Source organism: Aureobasidium pullulans, assembly GCF_000721785.1.
Source record: "Aureobasidium pullulans EXF-150 unplaced genomic scaffold scaffold_20, whole genome shotgun sequence".
NCBI classification, from domain to species: domain Eukaryota; kingdom Fungi; phylum Ascomycota; class Dothideomycetes; order Dothideales; family Saccotheciaceae; genus Aureobasidium; species Aureobasidium pullulans.
In genome coordinates this window covers 57,613-74,975 of record NW_021941040.1, presented here as the reverse complement: position 1 = coordinate 74,975, position 17,363 = coordinate 57,613, and the positions used below count along the sequence as shown (strand labels likewise).

Genomic DNA, 17,363 nt, shown 5'->3' with positions numbered 1-17,363 from the left:
AGTAAAGGCACGATACGTTGGTTGAGACCATCAAGCAGGAGATTTTTCTCATCCAGAGATACAGGTGAATTGAGAACAATACAACTACAAGCGGTAGAAACGCATGATACCTTCACCATTCACGCTGACAATTGCCTTTTGTTTCTCCATCCACCAAGCCCTTCGACTCTGAACCAATCCATGAGGTCTTTGAACCCTCCACTTAGCATTCTGACGCCAATTCCACACCTCGATCGTACTATCTCCAGTATATGCAATGAGCACTTCACCTTCTTGCACCCACTCGACGTCCCGAATACCGGCAAAGCCTCGTAACATGAAGCTCTCCACCTTGAGGGCAAAAGTGCTTATGACTTTGTTCTCGAATGGTTCCCACACGAAAACTTCAGTTTTGTGCGCGAAAGCGATTGCGCCGGTTTCAGACCAGGCGACGTTTCTCACCCAGTCGTTGAGACGTGTGTGATCGAATCGGTTGATCTGCTGCGCTTTTTCCACAGAGTAAACAGCCACAAAGACTTCTGGGCGACCCTCGCCGTCTTGGTGTGCCATGCCGCAGAGTAAGATGTGTTTCGAATCTGGTGACCAAGCGCCGGTCCAGCATTGTCCTCCGGTAGGCCCGATGACATGTTTGCAATCACCGCTGTCTACTTCGAAGATCCTGAATGTGCCATCCCAGGATGCGGTTGCGACGTACTGACCATCGGGACTAAAGTCTGTCCACATGATGGCGTCTTGATGACCACCTAAGACATGCTTTTCGGTATGATTGACGATATCATAGACGACGACATTGGGTAGTTCTTCCGGTGGGCGCATTCCTTGTTGAGTACTCTGGTTGTGTACAAGGTAGAGAAGAAATCTTCCATCTGCGCTGAACGGCTTGGAGCCAAAGTGTCCGATAAGACCGTTCACGCGAACCAGATCCTTGGACTTGATATTCGATTGCAGCTTTTGCAAAATTATTTTGTAGTCTTCACGGACTGGCTTCATCAGCTGCCTGGTTGAACCCCTGCCGTACACAGCGTCCATTTCGGACCGGACAGGCTCCAATGAAAGCTCCAGTAGCAGTCCCCAATCAAGATCCTCTGGTTCATCAGTCCAGCGGCCAGACTTGTCCAGATTCAGGAAGAGGATGATCTGCTGTTGTTCCCCAAGATCGGAATCTCCTACAACCAGGGTATAGCCTCCAGACTCGCTGTGTACCGGGCAGAAGTTGAGGTTAGCGCAGCGTACCGTGAGTCCTTTGAACTCAGTGCAGACCTTTTGCGTCTCAAGATCAAACACGACGACAGCTAGCCCACTAGAGATTGCGATGAACTTCTCATCGTGGCTGATGCCGGTGATTGATGTCGACATCGGACCCGTGGCATCAATAGGAATCTTCGTACTGTCATCTTCGTCGTCCCAAAAGCGATGTGCCAAATTCTCGGAGCCTGCCCAGGACGCCGGTCTGCCTTCGATGCCGAAGTCTTGACCGACTTCGTACGTGTAGTTGGTAAGGAATTTCTCCTGATTCATGAAACCCATGTTTGCGGATACTTGTTATCTGTTTCGATGGAGAGTCAAAGAATCATCTTGTAGGTGGTCGTTAGGCAGCAGTATGTCTTCGAGAAGGATTCCGAGGAAGGAGCTGATGGCGTCAGTTCGCAGCTCGAAGGATGCACCTATTGTTAGTATCGGTATGCGTGCGGGGTTGGATGGCAACAGAGCGGGAACGTTCCCATCATTCAGAACCAGCACATGTGCTGTACTGATGCGTTGTTTCCATCACGGGCAAGTGGTCGGGTGGACATGGTGTCGCGCCCGCCACGACGGAGACCCCTACCAGGAATTCAACGGCGAGATAAGACTGCATATACAGTCATGCGCCTGTATACTATCACCGTCTATCAGAGTTCTGTCGTTCCCTAACATCGATCGGTCCTCAGGATGTCGACGAGATATGGAAAGGGGAAGATTCCCCAAGCGAGGCGAAGCGAAAGCGAGAAGTTCAACGGAGGCTCCGGCAAATTTCCCCACAATTCCCTATCCTTCTCGTGCGTAACTTCCGATGATCTACCTTTACGTCAGGCACATCACCGAAGATAGGACTGATAAGAAAGCTATAAGCTCCATCAACAAGTAGATCTTGTTCATGATCTACTTTTCCGGCATGTCGGAAGCGGAATGTCATGGTAACTCAATTACTGATCTGTAAATCTTGCACGCATTCAGTACAAAAGGCACGCGAGATGTCTACGAATGAACAAGACGAGCCGAGAAGATAGATATGACCAACAGCTTGGGATTCACCGGTAGATGGTTCGATTGTTGATCTAGACCCAGTTCGGTCTGCTCCTTTCGTCCATGCTTGTGCACCTTTACATCTCCGCGTATCTATGCAGATACAGACTTCTATCAATGTGAAGATCATAGCGGCGACCACTCTTCTCACTGCTCGGCGTTCATCATTCTACACCTCTAGTCCAAATCTTTCGGTCGTAAGGGCATACTCTCACAAGACCCATCCTACAAGGTACGTTGGGCTGCAAGGTCAGTAGAGGACTATCTACATGATCAACGAGATAGAGAGAAAAGGAAGTCTGAGGGGTTGATACCGGTCGTCCGAGGCGTGTGCTTGCGATGAGAGGAGAGAGAGAAAGGTATAAGAAGAGCAGACTGGTCGCCAGAAGATCCAACAGAACAACCACAAGCATCTCTCTTCTTCATACCTTCCCATCAAAACTTGACATTCTCCACCAACTTATCAACCTCCAACACCTCAAATCATCACCATGAAGGTCTTCGCCAGCATTCTCGCCATCGCCGCTATTGCCTCTGCAGCCGCAACTCCCGACATGAAGCGCCGCAGCGCAGTCCTCGCAAGCCGCGATGCCTCAGACCTCTGCGGTCCCCTTGACACACCCATGTGCTGCGGTACCGACGTCCTTGGTCTCGCCGACCTGTCATGCTCTTCCGGTACGTCCTTCTCTTCCACTTTCTGCCTTGTTCCTGATGCTGACTCTTTCTTGCAGTCCCCAGCGATGTTACAACCACAGATGACTTTACTGCCTACTGCGGCGCCGAGGGCCTATCTTCTCACTGCTGTGTTACTTCTCTGGTAAGTTGATTAGCTTTTGATATCTCTTGACTGTTTAATACTGATTTCTTTCCAGCTTGGCAGTCTCGGTGTCGCATGCGCCGCCGCTTGAGTACGGACGATGATCATGTCATAATGTTCCGATGATGGGTGCTTTTGTATAGTAGTAATGCTTGTAGTGATAATGAATCCACATTGAATCTCTTCCATATCGCTGTGTTGCGGCTCACAGGTGATCGTGGTGCGCGGTATCTTGTTGTGTCAAACACACTCTAATGCCTTTCGTACGGACCTAAGAGAGAACAAGAACGGATCAATGTCGAGAGTGTTCTTGGCGCTAGACCGTGAGTTCAGAGATTGTGGTTGTGAATGCACCGAATGCGAGTGGTCAGCAAGAGTCGCCGGCCAAAAGTGCTTTCCCAACTGTCCACAAATCATGGCAACGTAAAAGCACGGCAACGTACATAAAAGCACATGCTCCAAGCCACGGAAGCAAAGGCTAGAACTCAACCTATGTACGGGCAATATCATGATAAATTCGAAAACGTCTTCGGATTGAGGACGAAAAATCAAAAGCCGGATTGCTTTGTAAGAACACAAATGTTTGTGGACGTCGCTTGTCCACGAGACTATTTAGACTTTTGGCTGTATACGCACCCCAAAGCGGTCAAGCGTAGGCTGTTCCAACGTTTAGCTCAGAATTCGGGACTGTGCTGTTATGCTATTTTCTTGCCCTGTACTGATCCAAAGCATTTGTGTCGTCGTCAGTGATGGAATCAGATTTTCCGCCTGGAGCCGCTTATCAAGGACACGTAAGATATTCTAAAGTCCTTGTACTTAAGTTGACCTTGCGTTAGCCCATTCAAGACGCTTTTGTTAGAATCAACACTTGTGTCCAGCCTTTCTATTACAACTAGAGCCGAGCCGACAAAGTTATTTTGACTGCTTCGTTACCAACACGCTTCTGTCAGCACCATGCAATCTAGCACTGATGCACAGTCCAAGCCCGTACTCATCGTTGGCGCTGGCCCTACCGGATTGTGCCTCGCACTATGGCTGAACAGACTCGGCATATCCTTCCGGATCATCGATCAAGCCTCAGGTCCTGGCACAACTTCACGCGCCATCATCTGCCATGCCAGAACTCTGGAAATGTATCAATCCTTGGGTATCGCGGAGGATATGATATCGCACGGCTCAAAGCTGCAAAATGTCACAATTGCTCAACAAGGCCAGATCAGAGGGTCACTCAAGTTCGGAAACATTGGCACTGGATTGAGTCCATTCCCATTCATCTTATCTCTGCCTCAGGATATCCATGAGAGAGTCTTGCTGGATCATCTGCAGAGAGCAGGCGTAACCATTGAGCGGAACACGACGCTGGAATCGTTGAAGCAACATGACGATGGTGTGACAGCCCGAGTCTGTGGTCCTCATTCTGACCACGAAGATATTTCTGCAAGTTATGTCGCGGGCTGTGACGGCGCGAGAAGCACAGTACGAAAAAGTTGTGGCATCAAATTCGAAGGCGGCACCTATGAGCAGAAATTCTTCGTTTCTGATGTCAACGCAACTGGACACATTCCAACTGGTGATGTGAATATCTTCGCTTCAGGTCGCAATTTCTGCATTGCGATTCCACTACCTGGCGAGAAGAGATATCGTGTCCTTGGTCTGGTTCCGGAAGGAGTGAAAGACGGCGATCTGAAGTTCTCTGATGTGCAGCCTGCAGTGGAAGACAATACAAGGCTTGGGATCACAGCAGTCAACTGGTTCTCGACGTATTCCGTGCATCATCGAGTGGCATCGCAATTCCGAGAGCACAATGTCTTCTTGCTCGGCGATGCCGCCCATGTGCATTCTCCAGTCGGCGGACAGGGAATGAACACAGGCCTGGGAGATGCAGCAAATTTGGCTTGGAAGCTAGCGAGTTGCTTGAAAGGCACCACTGATCCAAAGATTCTAGATACCTATCATCAAGAGCGTGCAGCTTTCGCCACAGAACTGGTCAACTCGACAGATCGGATCTTTACTTTGGTGCAGGCCAGATCATTCCTGGGCACCGTTGCGCGTTCCTTCATGCTTCCGTATGTGTTGCCAATTGCTTTCAAGCTGCCCTGGATCCCCACATTTGCCTTTAAGAAGAACTCTCAAATCCAGATCAGCTATCCTCAAAGCGATCTGTCAACAGGAAACGGCGCCGGATGTAGATTGCCATGGGTCGAGACTGGCGAAAGCGATAACTACAAATCATTGGAAGATTCGAGATGGGTGATGCATGTCTATGGAGAGGCAAGCGATGAGGTTGCGACCCTTGCTTCAGAGTCTTACATCCCTCTGCACAGGTACGCTTGGTCAGATCACGTCTCGAAGGCTGGTCTAGTTCGAGACTCCGTATATCTTGTTCGGCCGGATGGTTACGTAGGGTATCTGGGAACGGATCCAGGGGAGCTCGGTGACTACCTGAAAAGATGGACAGTGCCGGAGCAGAAATGAGCGTATTCGCATGTCGTTTGAAACTCGTCGGGCTCGATGGGATCTAGCTCGCCAAATCCCTGGAAATGAATCCTTTCTATTCATCGAAATCGATTCTTGAATCAATGAACTCGAAAACAGTGGCCAGACATTCCGACCAGGATGTAGTAGGCGGGATCAACGTAGAGAGATATCTTCTAATTGCCTTGGACTGTGCTTCCATTCGTGCTTTCGCCCACCACTGATTCATCCTCGCGAGCGAAGTGAACCAACAAAGAAGAAGCATCATCGCCTCTGGCGACCTTCTTTCAAGTAACAAGCGCATGTCGGGATAAACAATTCCTCCGAAGCTGAGGATATTCTCCGGCTGATCATCGATCGCAGAAAACGGCATCATAGGCGCAAGGCGATCCGACACCTTTTTGACCAGACTGTTGACATCTTCGGATCCAGTTTCCAGTCGACAGATTTTTTCAAGTACTAGAGATGGATCCGGCACGTCTGTATTCTCGGGGCTGCTTCTGCATCTCTGTGGGAATATGGAGATGAGAGCCGAGGAGGGTGTGAAAGTACCTAGAGCCATCCGAAGCGCTCTGATACCATATGACACCGCAAAAGGTGCAGTCATGGCATCTACTGCTGCGTCGTAGTCGATGATGAAAGCATCTTGCGACATGTTCTCAACTAGGCAATTGGTATAGAAAATGGATAGGAGCGTTCCAGTAACGAGTGCGTCACCAAAATCTTGAGGAGTGGCCTCTCCGGCAGTAGACAACGCGGCACGGTAGTTTTCTAGGCCGTGTTGCCAATGTACAGCTTCGAGCAAGGCATAGCTCGTGCCGTGGTGAGATTCGTTCGACAAGCGGCGAAGATGAGCTGACGAAAGTGCCATGATCATGTGCATGATAAATGGTTGTTGCCATGCAGAGAGTGGTACGTACTCATACATGACATTCTGCATTGCTTTGCCGCCCAATGTTTTCGAAGTGACGTTCCGGAAGTGCTGTAATGCGTGGACGGCGTCCGAGCCTAGATTATGTGCAGTTCGACCTTGCAGACTTGCGCCGAGTAGCTTTCCAAGATCCAGTTGAACCATTTCCAGGGACAGATCATGCATCAAAGTCGAGGGAGCTCTAGTCACGGCCTTGGGTGCGAGTACACTGGAAGCCGGCGGATAAACACAATCGAGGCCCTCACGTTGTCGTTGGCAATAAGAGCATCGTGGTAAGATCTCGTCGCACTTGGCAGGGTTTCAGCTTGGAAGTCACTCGTACCAACAACACGGTCTGACCTTGATCCTCCTCTGTTTGCAAGCTTGACAGCCGCTTCTTGATTTCTTATGCGTCCTTCTCGCTTTGCCGACTTCTTGCAGCCGGGCGGGCTCCAAGCCGGCCGCGTCTTTCCTTACTCGGAATACGCGCTGTTGTGCGGCGAGCGACATTCGTCAGAATGGTTATGGCAGGGGTGACAGGTGTCGCCATTGGATGTAACGACTAAAAAGGAAAACGAGCCCACCGCCGGGATGACAGGCCGAAGCCACAGGTGGAGCGTGTCAAGGCTGAATCAAGGGCCAGGGCTAGAGCATTGATTACTTTCAATGCTGCCTCAACACAAGTTGATAATATCCAGGGAAGGTGCGGTTCCTAGGAGAGTTCGAGACGATCGGCGTCTAAAGGACTCCAAAGCCCGGTCCGTTGGCGCACGTTTTATTTCCTTGTGCACTTGCAAGCGGTTTTACATCTGATCATGGTTTCACATACGGCAATTCAACATTTCATATCTCACATCTGTGTGGTTTCTCAAATGGTTGTCTGATCGAATTGTTGTAGACAACCGTGACGCGGTCTGGATTCATGACTTTTGTGACAAGGTGTGCGTACTCAGTAGGAATGATGAGGGACTCTCGGCTCTTGCCGAAGGCCAATGGGGCGGCAAGATCCGAATCGCATACGCGCCTGTTTTGGGGAAGATCTGCACGGATGTCCCCACGATTCTGGATGCACAAAGACATGAGGATGTAGATTTTTCGGACAAGCGACATAGCTTACCCTTCTATGGTTTGAGCAGAATTCTTGATCAATCACTATCATCGCTCGTGGAGACCACTCTGCACAGCCTTAGTAACCACTGACGATTGGTAAGCAACTTTTGGCTTTGTGCCGTCCTGGTGGCACTTTTTCCCAACCCACAACCAACAAGTTTCTGTTCACCATGGGATTTGTAAACCGTACAAAAGGATCTCTTATGACTCTGGCATCGCTCCGGAGATATGTAAAGATATTGCGCTATAGTGTTTCGGCTCTACAAAGCAATGCATATGCTGAGATGCTTGGAAAGGGGAGCACCCTGCTTCGGAGGCGCGGTATCTTTCGTGTTTTCTCAATCATCGACGAAGAAAACATAACGTACTAGTATTGCGACCAGGACAATGAACTGCGGTGCGAAGCTATACTTTGAGCCAGCACTCAATTTCAGCGGTTGACACACCACATCTCTCGTTTTCCATCGAATTCGATTGACTACTGCTACTATTACGACTAGTCTAGCTCACAAGAAGCCTCAAGATACAATGCGGAGGTTGCTAAACTCATCCTCAATGGAACTATTGCAGTCTGAATCTCTGTTATGGTCGGACAAATGGTTGGAGCAACCCATGGATTGCTGCATGTTTTTGTGGACGGAGTGGAGTTCGGCTTGGAATTCACTCCATCCATCCACCAACTAGCCTGCTCGGGCATGAGTCTCTTACAATATCCGGAGTGCACCGACTTGGTTTGGCCGTTGCAAAATCCGGTGTCTATCATCTTGGTAGCGCTCTGTACTACATCCGCCAACCATCATTTAGGAAGCAGGACACTGAATCTTTGGAGTAACAAATGATATAAGTGCCATATTCCTTGCTATAACGAGAATCAATCGCAACAACCGACTTTTGCAACCTGCTTACTAACGACATGTCAGGCCCCTCTCTTGCCACAGTGGGATACCTCCTCCGCTCACAATTCTTCTTCCATTCCATCTTTCTAACCTCATAGTTTGGACACCAAACAATCATCATCACAGGCGAAAATGCAGGGCTAGGTCGGAAAGCAGCAAAGCACATCGTACGACTCGGTGCAACCAGATTCATCATCACTGCTCGCGATACTACCAACGGAGAGGCTACGAAGCAGTATATCAAAAAGCAGACCGGACAAAAGGATGTCATTGAAGTTTGGGAGCTTGATCTGAGCGAATTCGACAGTGTGCGGAGTTTTGCGATAAGAGTCAACGAGAATCTGAAGAGTTTGGGCGCTGTCATCGAGAGTGCAGGAATATGGCCCCAGGCCCACGCGGTTTGAGACTTTCGAAGGGCACGAGTAGGTCCTCATTTTGTTTTAAACTGCTTACTAGATAGAAATTATAGCTATAGGATTATGTCTAGACTATAGAAACTGCTCATTTTACATCTTTAAGCCATAACCGGACTGCTTCTCTATCTATATCTCTGCCCTTGATTCGAGGTAGCGAGCTAACTACGTGCCACACTACGGGCACATCGTTGAGCTCTAGAGACATCTCGGCGTTTTGTCGCACTACGTGAAGACAGTCATTTGTAGTAGAAATGAGCGCGGCTGGCAGAGGCTGCAATTGCCATGGGTCTTTCGCCGCGGCCTCGATACCCTTCAGAGTGACCACAGCAACTAATCTCGTGCGTCCTGAGATGATCTTTGAGACCACCACGATGTCCTTCACTTGGTTGCAGCTACGTATTGTCTCCTCGATAGCCTCAAGCTGGACGATTCGACTACCCAACTTGATCCGGTTCTCCCTCTTACCGATATAGACGAGAGAACCATCTTGGCTGTACTTTCCCAGCTCACCTGTCCTTCTCAGGGTTGTTCCTGATGGTCGGAAGTTCTCGAGCCACCTCGGACTGAGATGAGAGGCTTGAGTGGAGAGGTCCCTTGTCGGTGGTGTCATCTCAACCAGAAGTTCTCCAATACTTCCTACCGGCACGAGCTGATCGATGTTTTTGGGATCCACGATCCATGTCTGATTACTAGGGCAGACGTCAAAACCCCTCAAGGCATGAAAGCGGGAATTGTCGGTCTCGTGCGATAAAGTATGCCATCGTATGAGATCATCACGATCTTGAGGACTCAGACGTTGCAAATCACCAAGCCTGGTATCTGCAGGAACTTCAATCAAAGTTCTGAGATCGTGCTCGAACTGATTGAGAATGCGATCGACGTGATCACGATCGAGTACGGCTGGATCATACAAAGCTTCAAGTATGATACTCTCGTCTACGAGACGGCAGAGGAAAGTCAAAGCGAAGCCACCGTGGGATCGCTTGATGACACGCTCGAGGAAAACCGACTTCGATTCCTCCTCTGTGGTAGGTAGAGAGATCGGTTGGGGCGGAACAATGTTGAAGAGGCTTTGGAACTTTGAGGCGATTCGTGCTGTGTTGTTTGTGGCGGCTATATTTTCCAGACTGTACTGTAAGAACAGCGGATTTGATTTCAGCTCTCGCAGTGCCGTCGCACGACCCTTGACGAGAGCATCGACAGTCATGCTGGGCTGGACGGTGATTAGTACTGGCAGTTCGACCGTTGTTGGACCCAGTGTATTCCCAGCGTCACCAAGCATTGACGAACGACCAGACATGACAATTCCATACGCAATAGACTCGTTGTCGGCATAAGTTGCTATCGTCAGAGCCCATGCTGCTTCTGCGTACCAAGCGATGTGACTCTCCGCTATGCCCCTGGACATGAGGTTCAGCGTGATAGTCTTTTCCAACTTCTCACTTGGACGAGCAATCGCACTCGCTGGCATTGGAGGGTATATCGATACCGATCCTCTAAAACGAGCAGCCCAGAAGGAATCTGCTTTGGCCCGATCGATACCTGCGCAGAGACTTACAAAGTCTCTGAAGGCAGCACGATGAATTGGCTCCTGACCGAGATATAGCATTGCCGCATCACCTCTCAGGAAGGAATTCAATGACCAGTAATCCATGACGGCATGATGAATTGTGGCTACGAAGCGCCTTCCAATTACTGCTGTCCGGAAAAGTGGCGTACCAAGATTCATCTCAAAGGCCTTTTCGTCGTTCAGGAGTTGCTCGACGTCACCAGTCAGATACTCGGTAGTATGTTCTTCAGTCGTGACGATCTGCAGAAATTTGGACTGGTGACAGACGATACGGGTCCGAAGTATGGAGTTCATGGAAACCACTTTCTGAACAGATCGGATCCATCTTTCTAGATCGCCATTCGGACCAAACGAAAGAATGAGATGGAAGACTTCGCAACGGTCTTCGGAGATCTGCTGGATCTGCTGAGGTGTGCAAGGATAGGCATCCTCAACTTGTGCATCAAGAATGTGGCAAGCTTTGGCAATCTCTGTGACCGCAGTAGGATAACTTGCTTCAAGGGTTGATGACTTCAATTGGGTCATGATGAACTTCAAAAGAATAGTAATTGCAAATGGCTTGAGATGTGTTGAGATGGGGTGGAGAGGATCGCAGATTCCGTCGGGGACCACTAGAAACTGAGAAGGTTATGGACGGGATTTGCTTGAGGCCATGGAAATCAGATCACGACCTCCTGCAGCTTGGTCTTCTGTGACTTGAGGAGATCAGGTGTGTACTCCTTGGCATGGATTAACGTGCTGTGACTGCCAGATTACGCGTCTAATGAGCCGACTTATCCAGCCGAAGTGGGCCTTAAGGATCATTGGTGTCGTCTCGCGTAGTAAGATGTAACTCGCGCAGACGTAGGTCGGCATGATATCCTGGGCAACAAATATGCAGCTAAGCCCAACATTGTACGGGGCCATACGATATCTTATAATTCCTCTAGGAGTGTTAGTCGATCTACAGCATCGGATCCTCGTGATACCCAGTTGCATGATGTAACAATACGAGGAGACTTTCTAATAGCGCATGTTGACGTAGCACATAGATTGACCTATGTGATGAATCGCTTTCTCAAGGACAAGTTTGGATTGCAAACACAACGTAATCACATTCCAGAGGCAGAACTTGTTCCTGCCGCCGCCAAAATCTTCTACCAAGCAACAGTGTGGATCCAACAGAATCTAAACTTCAATGACCAGCTTACCAAATTGCCGTCCAGCCTTGAGATCCTCAAACAATCCTTCAATCTCTTCCAATTTGTCAAGCCCTCTCACAGTCCTGCTAATGATTGGTCTGATCTGCTTCGCCTCGACGAACTTGACCATGTCACTGAACTCTGTTCTTGAGCCTAGTGTGCTGCCCTTGAGTTCGATGTTCTTGAAGACAGCTTGCATTGGCCAGTCCATTACCGGGGCCAGCGTCATACCGTAGGAAGAGACGACTCCTCCGGGCTTGAGCAAGGGAATTGATTTGACCACGATGTCACCTCCAGCTCCATCGATCACTGCATCGAGATAAGGTCTTTCGGCCGGCAGCTTTTCGACTAACTTCTTGTTCCATTCTTCATCCTTGTAGATCACACCCCCAACAGCTCCCAGCTGTGTGGCTTTGGCAATCTTTTCTCCGCATCCGGAGGTCACGAAGACATTGCAACCAAGGGCTGTAGCAAACTGGAGTATCTGTAAAGCCACACCACCACCGATGCCAGTGATGAGGATGTTGTGACCTGACTTGGCATTCCCAGACTTCACCATGAGAGCACGCCATGCAGTCAATCCGGCTGCCGGTAAAGCTGCGCTCTCGACTGCAGTGAGGTGGTCAGGTGCGGCTTCTACTTCTTTCTCATCAACAAGAGCATACGTCTGAGCAGTGCCAATAGTATGGTCAGGACCGACTCCACCGATAGTGTTGAAGTTTGACCAGCTTTCTGGTCCAGACAAGCTGTCCTTCCAGCCACGGCATGGGGTTAAGATGACTCGTCTTCCAAGCAGGTTTGAAGAACAACTGGCTCCTTCTTCAACAACCACACCTGCACCGTCGCACAGAAGTGGAGCCTTGAAGGAGATATCAGGGTAAAGGTTTTGCCGAATAAACAAATCCCGATGGTTCAGCGCAGCAGCTTCGATCTTGACCAGTAGCTGCTTGGGTCCAGGCGTCGGTTTGGATACAAGGGACAGTTGTAGAGGGTAGTAGACGTGTCCAGGTCTGCCACGCCTTTCTTTGATTGTGATGGTGTGAGGCATTGCTCTGAGCGAACAAGAGTTTTATTTCAAAGAATGGTTGACTGATCGATATGTTGAGAAAAGCCGGGTATGTCACTGACCTTGAAGAATTTCATCTCGTCGGCTTTTAAGCAGTAGACTCCTCTTCATTCCGCCGCCTGTGTCATCAGATGTTGGTCTCACGAAGCTTACGCATATCTGATCCCGAAGACGATCTTATATGCCGCTAGTCTCACCGGTGTGCCAGGTCTATACATAAGCATGGAAGGCCATGACACCGAGGGGGAAGGATTCCGCCAATAAGTCACGGACGCAGATCCAAGCCAATGACTGATTGCAGGGACGTACCGTGCCGTACGAGGTGTGAACACCATTCTCTGGGTCCTTCGTAACGACTATTATTCAAAAGTGGAAAAGTGGCCGAAGGATGATGTTAATTCGTTGTTAATATCGACATGGTCCCTGAACCAAAGCTTCGGGTCGTGGCGAGTTTTAGCATTATGGAGGCTGTGATAGTGGCCTGACTCAGGCTACTGAAGATCTTGCTATCATAATCTTCATACTCCATACTTCTCCTAGTATAAGGCACGGTTTGCGACTGGTACGCCACGTCACAAGTGGACGAATATGGCGCGATTATCGTTCCATTGACCTCTGCAGGATTCGCCAAGAACTTACTAGTCATGTATTTCCACCTTTCGCGTCGGTATCTGGACTTCACAATCGGTACCTGTGCTCGTGTCCGTGATGATTGATCTCGATGTGATGCCTGAAAGCTCCCGTCAATACAAGTAAAGAAGCTCGTGGTGGTAAGCCCAGAAGAACACAGGGTGAAAGTCTGGTTCCTCCTTTCCGAGACTGCGTTTTCTGTACCATCTTCTTAAAGCAAAGCCTTTCTTTCATCATGGCTTTTGCTTCCCAAATCATCATCACCTTGGGCATAATCTATGCGATCCGACTAGGACACAATTTGTTCAAGAATGTTAGGAACGCCAACGCTATCCGCCTTCCAGTGAAGATTGTACCAGTCGATCAAGGCAACGTCATATGGCTTCTATCTTCTTCTTTCACTAGACGCTATGCTCAGAAGATGTTGCCGGATAGTCTCTACAAAAGGCTGAATCTCGCAATCTTCGGCTGGGAGTTTCAAGAGGGGACAAGACCATTTGATGAGCTTGTTGGTCGTCATGGGCACCAGAAAAGCCAGTCTTTCATCATGGCTGGCTTGGGCAAGCTTGAATTCTGGACTACGGATCCTCTTGCCATTCAGGACATACTCCATCGCACGCAAGCATTCGAAGTCCCGAAGTCGCTTGAATTCGCTCTGGGTCAGTTTGGCCCCAACGTCATGACCACAAATGGTAGCCAATGGGCCAGACATCGCAGGATAGTCACAAGCGTGATTGATGAGCGTATCTCGAGGACGGTCTTCACCGAGTCAATGCGTCAGGCTGGTGGACTGCTAGACGACCTGTTCCCGGCAGATGCTGGCTCGATAACTGCAGCAGAAACTACCAAGTTGTTCGACATGCTTAAAAAGATTACCATTCACGTACTCATGGCTGCTGGCATGGGTAAGCAAGTTTCTTGGAACTGCGAGCCGGACGGCGAACTCGAGGCCGGCTACACGATGAGTCCGACCGTTTCTCTTACTACCATCGTGGCAAACATCGTGGGTATTGGGATGCTCCCAACTGGACTCCTCATTCATTGGCCTACATGGCTGCCAGGAGGCGGTAACATGCGCCGCATTGGAAAAGCCAAATTCGAAGTCCAGAAACGAAACGAAACGATGATACAGGAACAACAGTACCAGCAAAGTCAGACCAAGTCGACAGAGCCCAACATCATCAGCAAACTGGTTCAAGCGTCTTTAGGCTCCGTGTCAAGCCAAGCTATGACAATAGATGAGATGGTGAGCAATCTCTTCATCTTCACTGCTGCCGGATTCGAGACCACAGCAACCACCCTGGCTTTCGCGATGGTTCTGCTAGCAAGAAACCCTTGTTGGCAGGAGTGGATCCATGAGGAGGTGGATAGTTTGACGTCAAATCATTCTGAAAACGATCGGGATTATGCCATCATCTTCCCAAAGGCAATCCGTATCCTGTCTTTTATGCTTGAGGTCGTGAGACTGTATCCTCCGGCTCCACACATACATCGAGAGATCACAGCTTCGCAGACTGTCCAAACAACTGCAGGCCCGGTAGTCATACCGGCAGGTACGAAAGTCTACATCAATTCGGTCGCCGCTCACCTGCTGCCCTCGTGGCGGGACGTCAACCATTCCTCGGATCCACCATCTTTCCAAAATAGTCCAGAGATCCCTGATGAGTTGACTTTTCGACCAAGCCGATGGATCAACCCCCCAGGCTCGGACAATGTCCAATTCCGGCCCCCCAAGGGCACTTTTGTGCCCTGGGCAATTGGTCCCAGAGTTTGCCCTGGACAGAAGATGGCCCAGATTGAGTTCACTGCAGTCATCTTGACTTTGCTTGCGAGGTGTAGGATCGAAGCCGTCAGTCTACCCAATGAAACGAACTCTGACATGGAGACCCGATTGGACGGGAGGCTTCACGATAGCATCTGGAAGACTGTATTGGAGATGAACAATGCTTTTGCTCCTCGTCCTGGATCTGGGCTCGGGATGAGGTTGGTGAACCGCGGACAAGAATCCGTTGTTTGAAGAGTATCCCTATGCATAGTTCTCTGTGCTCATTTCAGTGTCAAATTTAGACATTCGGTCCACTCTACTCTGATGACAAACTACAATTTTCCACAGCACAATTTTGTTGGCAGGTTAGGCGGTTGTTACTTGTGTTATACATATCAGTGGTTCGTATCTGCTCTACATGTGCTGCTGCCTTGGTTGTTGGAAGATCTTGTGACTTGGAAACGCTGCCCGCTCAAGCCTACGAATTGCGACTATTTCCAGAGGCGAGAGCGAAACTTTGCCCGTGATCCACCTTTTTCTGACGGAAGAAGATACCAAACGTCAATACAGAGCCTGCCTTGGCCAACAATGGCCTTGTGTCTGAATGTTCCTCCACTGCGACTTCTGTGCCATCCGGCGAGAGATACACGTTGTGAAGTCGGGGCAGGTAGCGACCAGGATGCCAAATGTTCCAGACGGCGGAATTGAACAGCATTGTGGTCGACTCAAAGACATAGAAGTACCACTCGTAGCGTAAGATGGGGGTGAGTTGTCGCATTGATTCGAGATCATCGATAGCGAGTCTCACGTTGCCCAGATGCTCGACCAAGCGATAGATACAGCGGACGAGGATCAAGAACATGCTTGAACAAAGTATGATGAGCGGGACGTTGACGTTCTTGCTGCGAACTCCCTCTCTGACGCATTTTCGATAGAAGAGACCGGCGAGCATGACACAGACCACGATGACTGCAAGCTGGAACGCAAGCGAAGCTTTCGTGAGATTGCTTCCCAACTCTTGTATGCTTTGGGTGGATGACGGGTTAGATGTGAAAGCCACGCCCAAGCCGTTGAGAGCCTCAACAACGGCAACCAAAGCGCCGAACAGGGACATGATCCTGTTGGGTGGAAACGGAGCACAGTACGGGACGTAGTACAGTACTCGTCCCAGAACGTGATAGTTTGCGAGTTCGAGCAATGGACTGGATCTCGAAGATTAGGACACTCTTGACGTGATCATAGAGGAGACTTACGGGCAGATGTATATCATGACTTGGCTAACGATGTAGATGTTGAGGTTTGTAGTCGAGTATAGGTAGTTGAAAGCTCCATACTCTCGTAGAGCATAACCTGCCGTGTAGAAGACGGCGCACATCGGATGCAATCCAATCATTCTCCATGCTCGATAGTGACTAAAGCAGCCAATTAGTTGAAGGTTTCGTTTGAAGAAAACTGCTGCACATACGAGCACTGCCAGATATGGCCGACTGCTGAGATGCCAAAGAGTACAGTGAATACCACGGGCGCAACCTTGTTCGGCGCATACACGTAAAGGCTGTAAAGGACTGCAAGCTATCAACACCAGCAGTTTGCAGAGTAGGTTTAGAAACTTACTAGGCTCTCCGCTCATGTTGGTTGGGGTTGTGGGCTCGTGGAGTAGAGTGGGAGGAGTAAGTTCGGACTCTAGGAGCTCTTCGTCAGGCAACAATATTGGCTGGAAGTATGGGGTTCAATTTGACTACTATATGGTGGCTGGAGCTTCCACGACCGTTTGCCGAGTCGGTAGTGTCAACGCGCGGCGCGGCCCGACGCAGTGGTCGGCCGAGTTTCAAATTCCCCAACATCTGCTCCGCCTCTCAATCCTTCGTCCTAGATTGTTGTGCGCGCATCACCACCCAGAGATGGCCTGACACTATGCGCCAACGAGATGACTAGGACGCTGCATGCTGCATAGGTTGGCTTGGCCATGCATTGGACTCTCCACTCTTTGTTTGGCTTGAGAAATGACCACAAATGCCGAACGCCAATCGGATTGAATATGCAAGCCGCCCGCACGCCAGCAGCCGCAACAGCGAGTCAGATCCACATTTCGGCAACTAGGCCGAGATGACTTTCAACTTCTGTCCCTCAGCCAGGTGTAAGAAGTACTGCGATAGGGAATGCATCTTGAAACTTCAATCCATCTCCTGGGGCCCGAGACGGTGACACAAGATTGAGTATCGAGACGCTCGCTGCAAGCAGAAG

General features: G+C 49.7%; 8 protein-coding genes across 8 annotated transcripts; 3 read left to right on the top strand and 5 right to left on the bottom strand.

The window, feature by feature from the left end:
* Positions 1-9: 9 nt before the first annotated feature.
* On the bottom strand, positions 10-1,826 carry M438DRAFT_348207 (WD40 repeat-like protein). Its single transcript, XM_029906086.1, has one exon. It carries the CDS (start codon positions 1,525-1,527, stop codon positions 85-87), a length of 1,443 nt encoding a protein of 480 aa, XP_029757302.1. The 5' UTR covers positions 1,528-1,826; the 3' UTR covers positions 10-84.
* A 598-nt stretch (positions 1,827-2,424) lies between these two features.
* On the top strand, positions 2,425-3,217 carry M438DRAFT_368010 (uncharacterized protein). Its single transcript, XM_029908011.1, has 3 exons — positions 2,425-2,958; positions 3,015-3,100; positions 3,156-3,217. The coding sequence occupies exons 1-3, from the start codon at positions 2,775-2,777 to the stop codon at positions 3,189-3,191; spliced, it is 306 nt and encodes a 101-aa protein (XP_029757301.1). The 5' UTR covers positions 2,425-2,774; the 3' UTR covers positions 3,192-3,217.
* Positions 3,218-3,875: 658 nt separating this feature from the next.
* M438DRAFT_348205 (2-polyprenyl-6-methoxyphenol hydroxylase-like oxidoreductase) lies at positions 3,876-5,715 on the top strand. Its single transcript, XM_029906085.1, has one exon. The coding sequence runs from the start codon at positions 4,055-4,057 to the stop codon at positions 5,573-5,575; it is 1,521 nt and encodes a 506-aa protein (XP_029757300.1). The 5' UTR covers positions 3,876-4,054; the 3' UTR covers positions 5,576-5,715.
* On the bottom strand, positions 5,614-7,161 carry M438DRAFT_96515 (uncharacterized protein). Its single transcript, XM_029910439.1, has 2 exons — positions 6,846-7,161; positions 5,614-6,794 (listed from the first exon to the last, which is right to left on the bottom strand). The coding sequence occupies exons 1-2, from the start codon at positions 6,993-6,995 to the stop codon at positions 5,652-5,654; spliced, it is 1,293 nt and encodes a 430-aa protein (XP_029757299.1). The 5' UTR covers positions 6,996-7,161; the 3' UTR covers positions 5,614-5,651.
* Positions 7,162-8,992: 1,831 nt separating this feature from the next.
* On the bottom strand, positions 8,993-11,002 carry M438DRAFT_280236 (CoA-dependent acyltransferase; the record flags this gene model as incomplete). The annotated part of the gene is made up of 1 exon (XM_029901154.1): positions 8,993-11,002. The coding sequence occupies one exon, from the start codon at positions 11,000-11,002 to the stop codon at positions 8,993-8,995; it is 2,010 nt and encodes a 669-aa protein (XP_029757298.1).
* Positions 11,003-11,644: 642 nt separating this feature from the next.
* M438DRAFT_376913 (oxidoreductase) lies at positions 11,645-12,706 on the bottom strand (the record flags this gene model as incomplete). The annotated part of the gene is made up of 1 exon (XM_029908697.1): positions 11,645-12,706. The coding sequence occupies one exon, from the start codon at positions 12,704-12,706 to the stop codon at positions 11,645-11,647; it is 1,062 nt and encodes a 353-aa protein (XP_029757297.1).
* An 883-nt stretch (positions 12,707-13,589) lies between these two features.
* Positions 13,590-15,371, top strand: M438DRAFT_280159 (cytochrome P450; the record flags this gene model as incomplete). The annotated part of the gene is made up of 1 exon (XM_029901150.1): positions 13,590-15,371. The coding sequence occupies one exon, from the start codon at positions 13,590-13,592 to the stop codon at positions 15,369-15,371; it is 1,782 nt and encodes a 593-aa protein (XP_029757296.1).
* Positions 15,372-15,488: 117 nt separating this feature from the next.
* M438DRAFT_302818 (putative RTA1 domain protein) lies at positions 15,489-16,760 on the bottom strand. The gene is made up of 4 exons (XM_029902143.1): positions 16,734-16,760; positions 16,585-16,684; positions 16,373-16,531; positions 15,489-16,321 (listed from the first exon to the last, which is right to left on the bottom strand). Exons 1-4 carry the CDS (start codon positions 16,747-16,749, stop codon positions 15,598-15,600), a joined length of 999 nt encoding a protein of 332 aa, XP_029757295.1. The 5' UTR covers positions 16,750-16,760; the 3' UTR covers positions 15,489-15,597.
* Between the last annotated feature and the right edge of the window lie 603 nt (positions 16,761-17,363).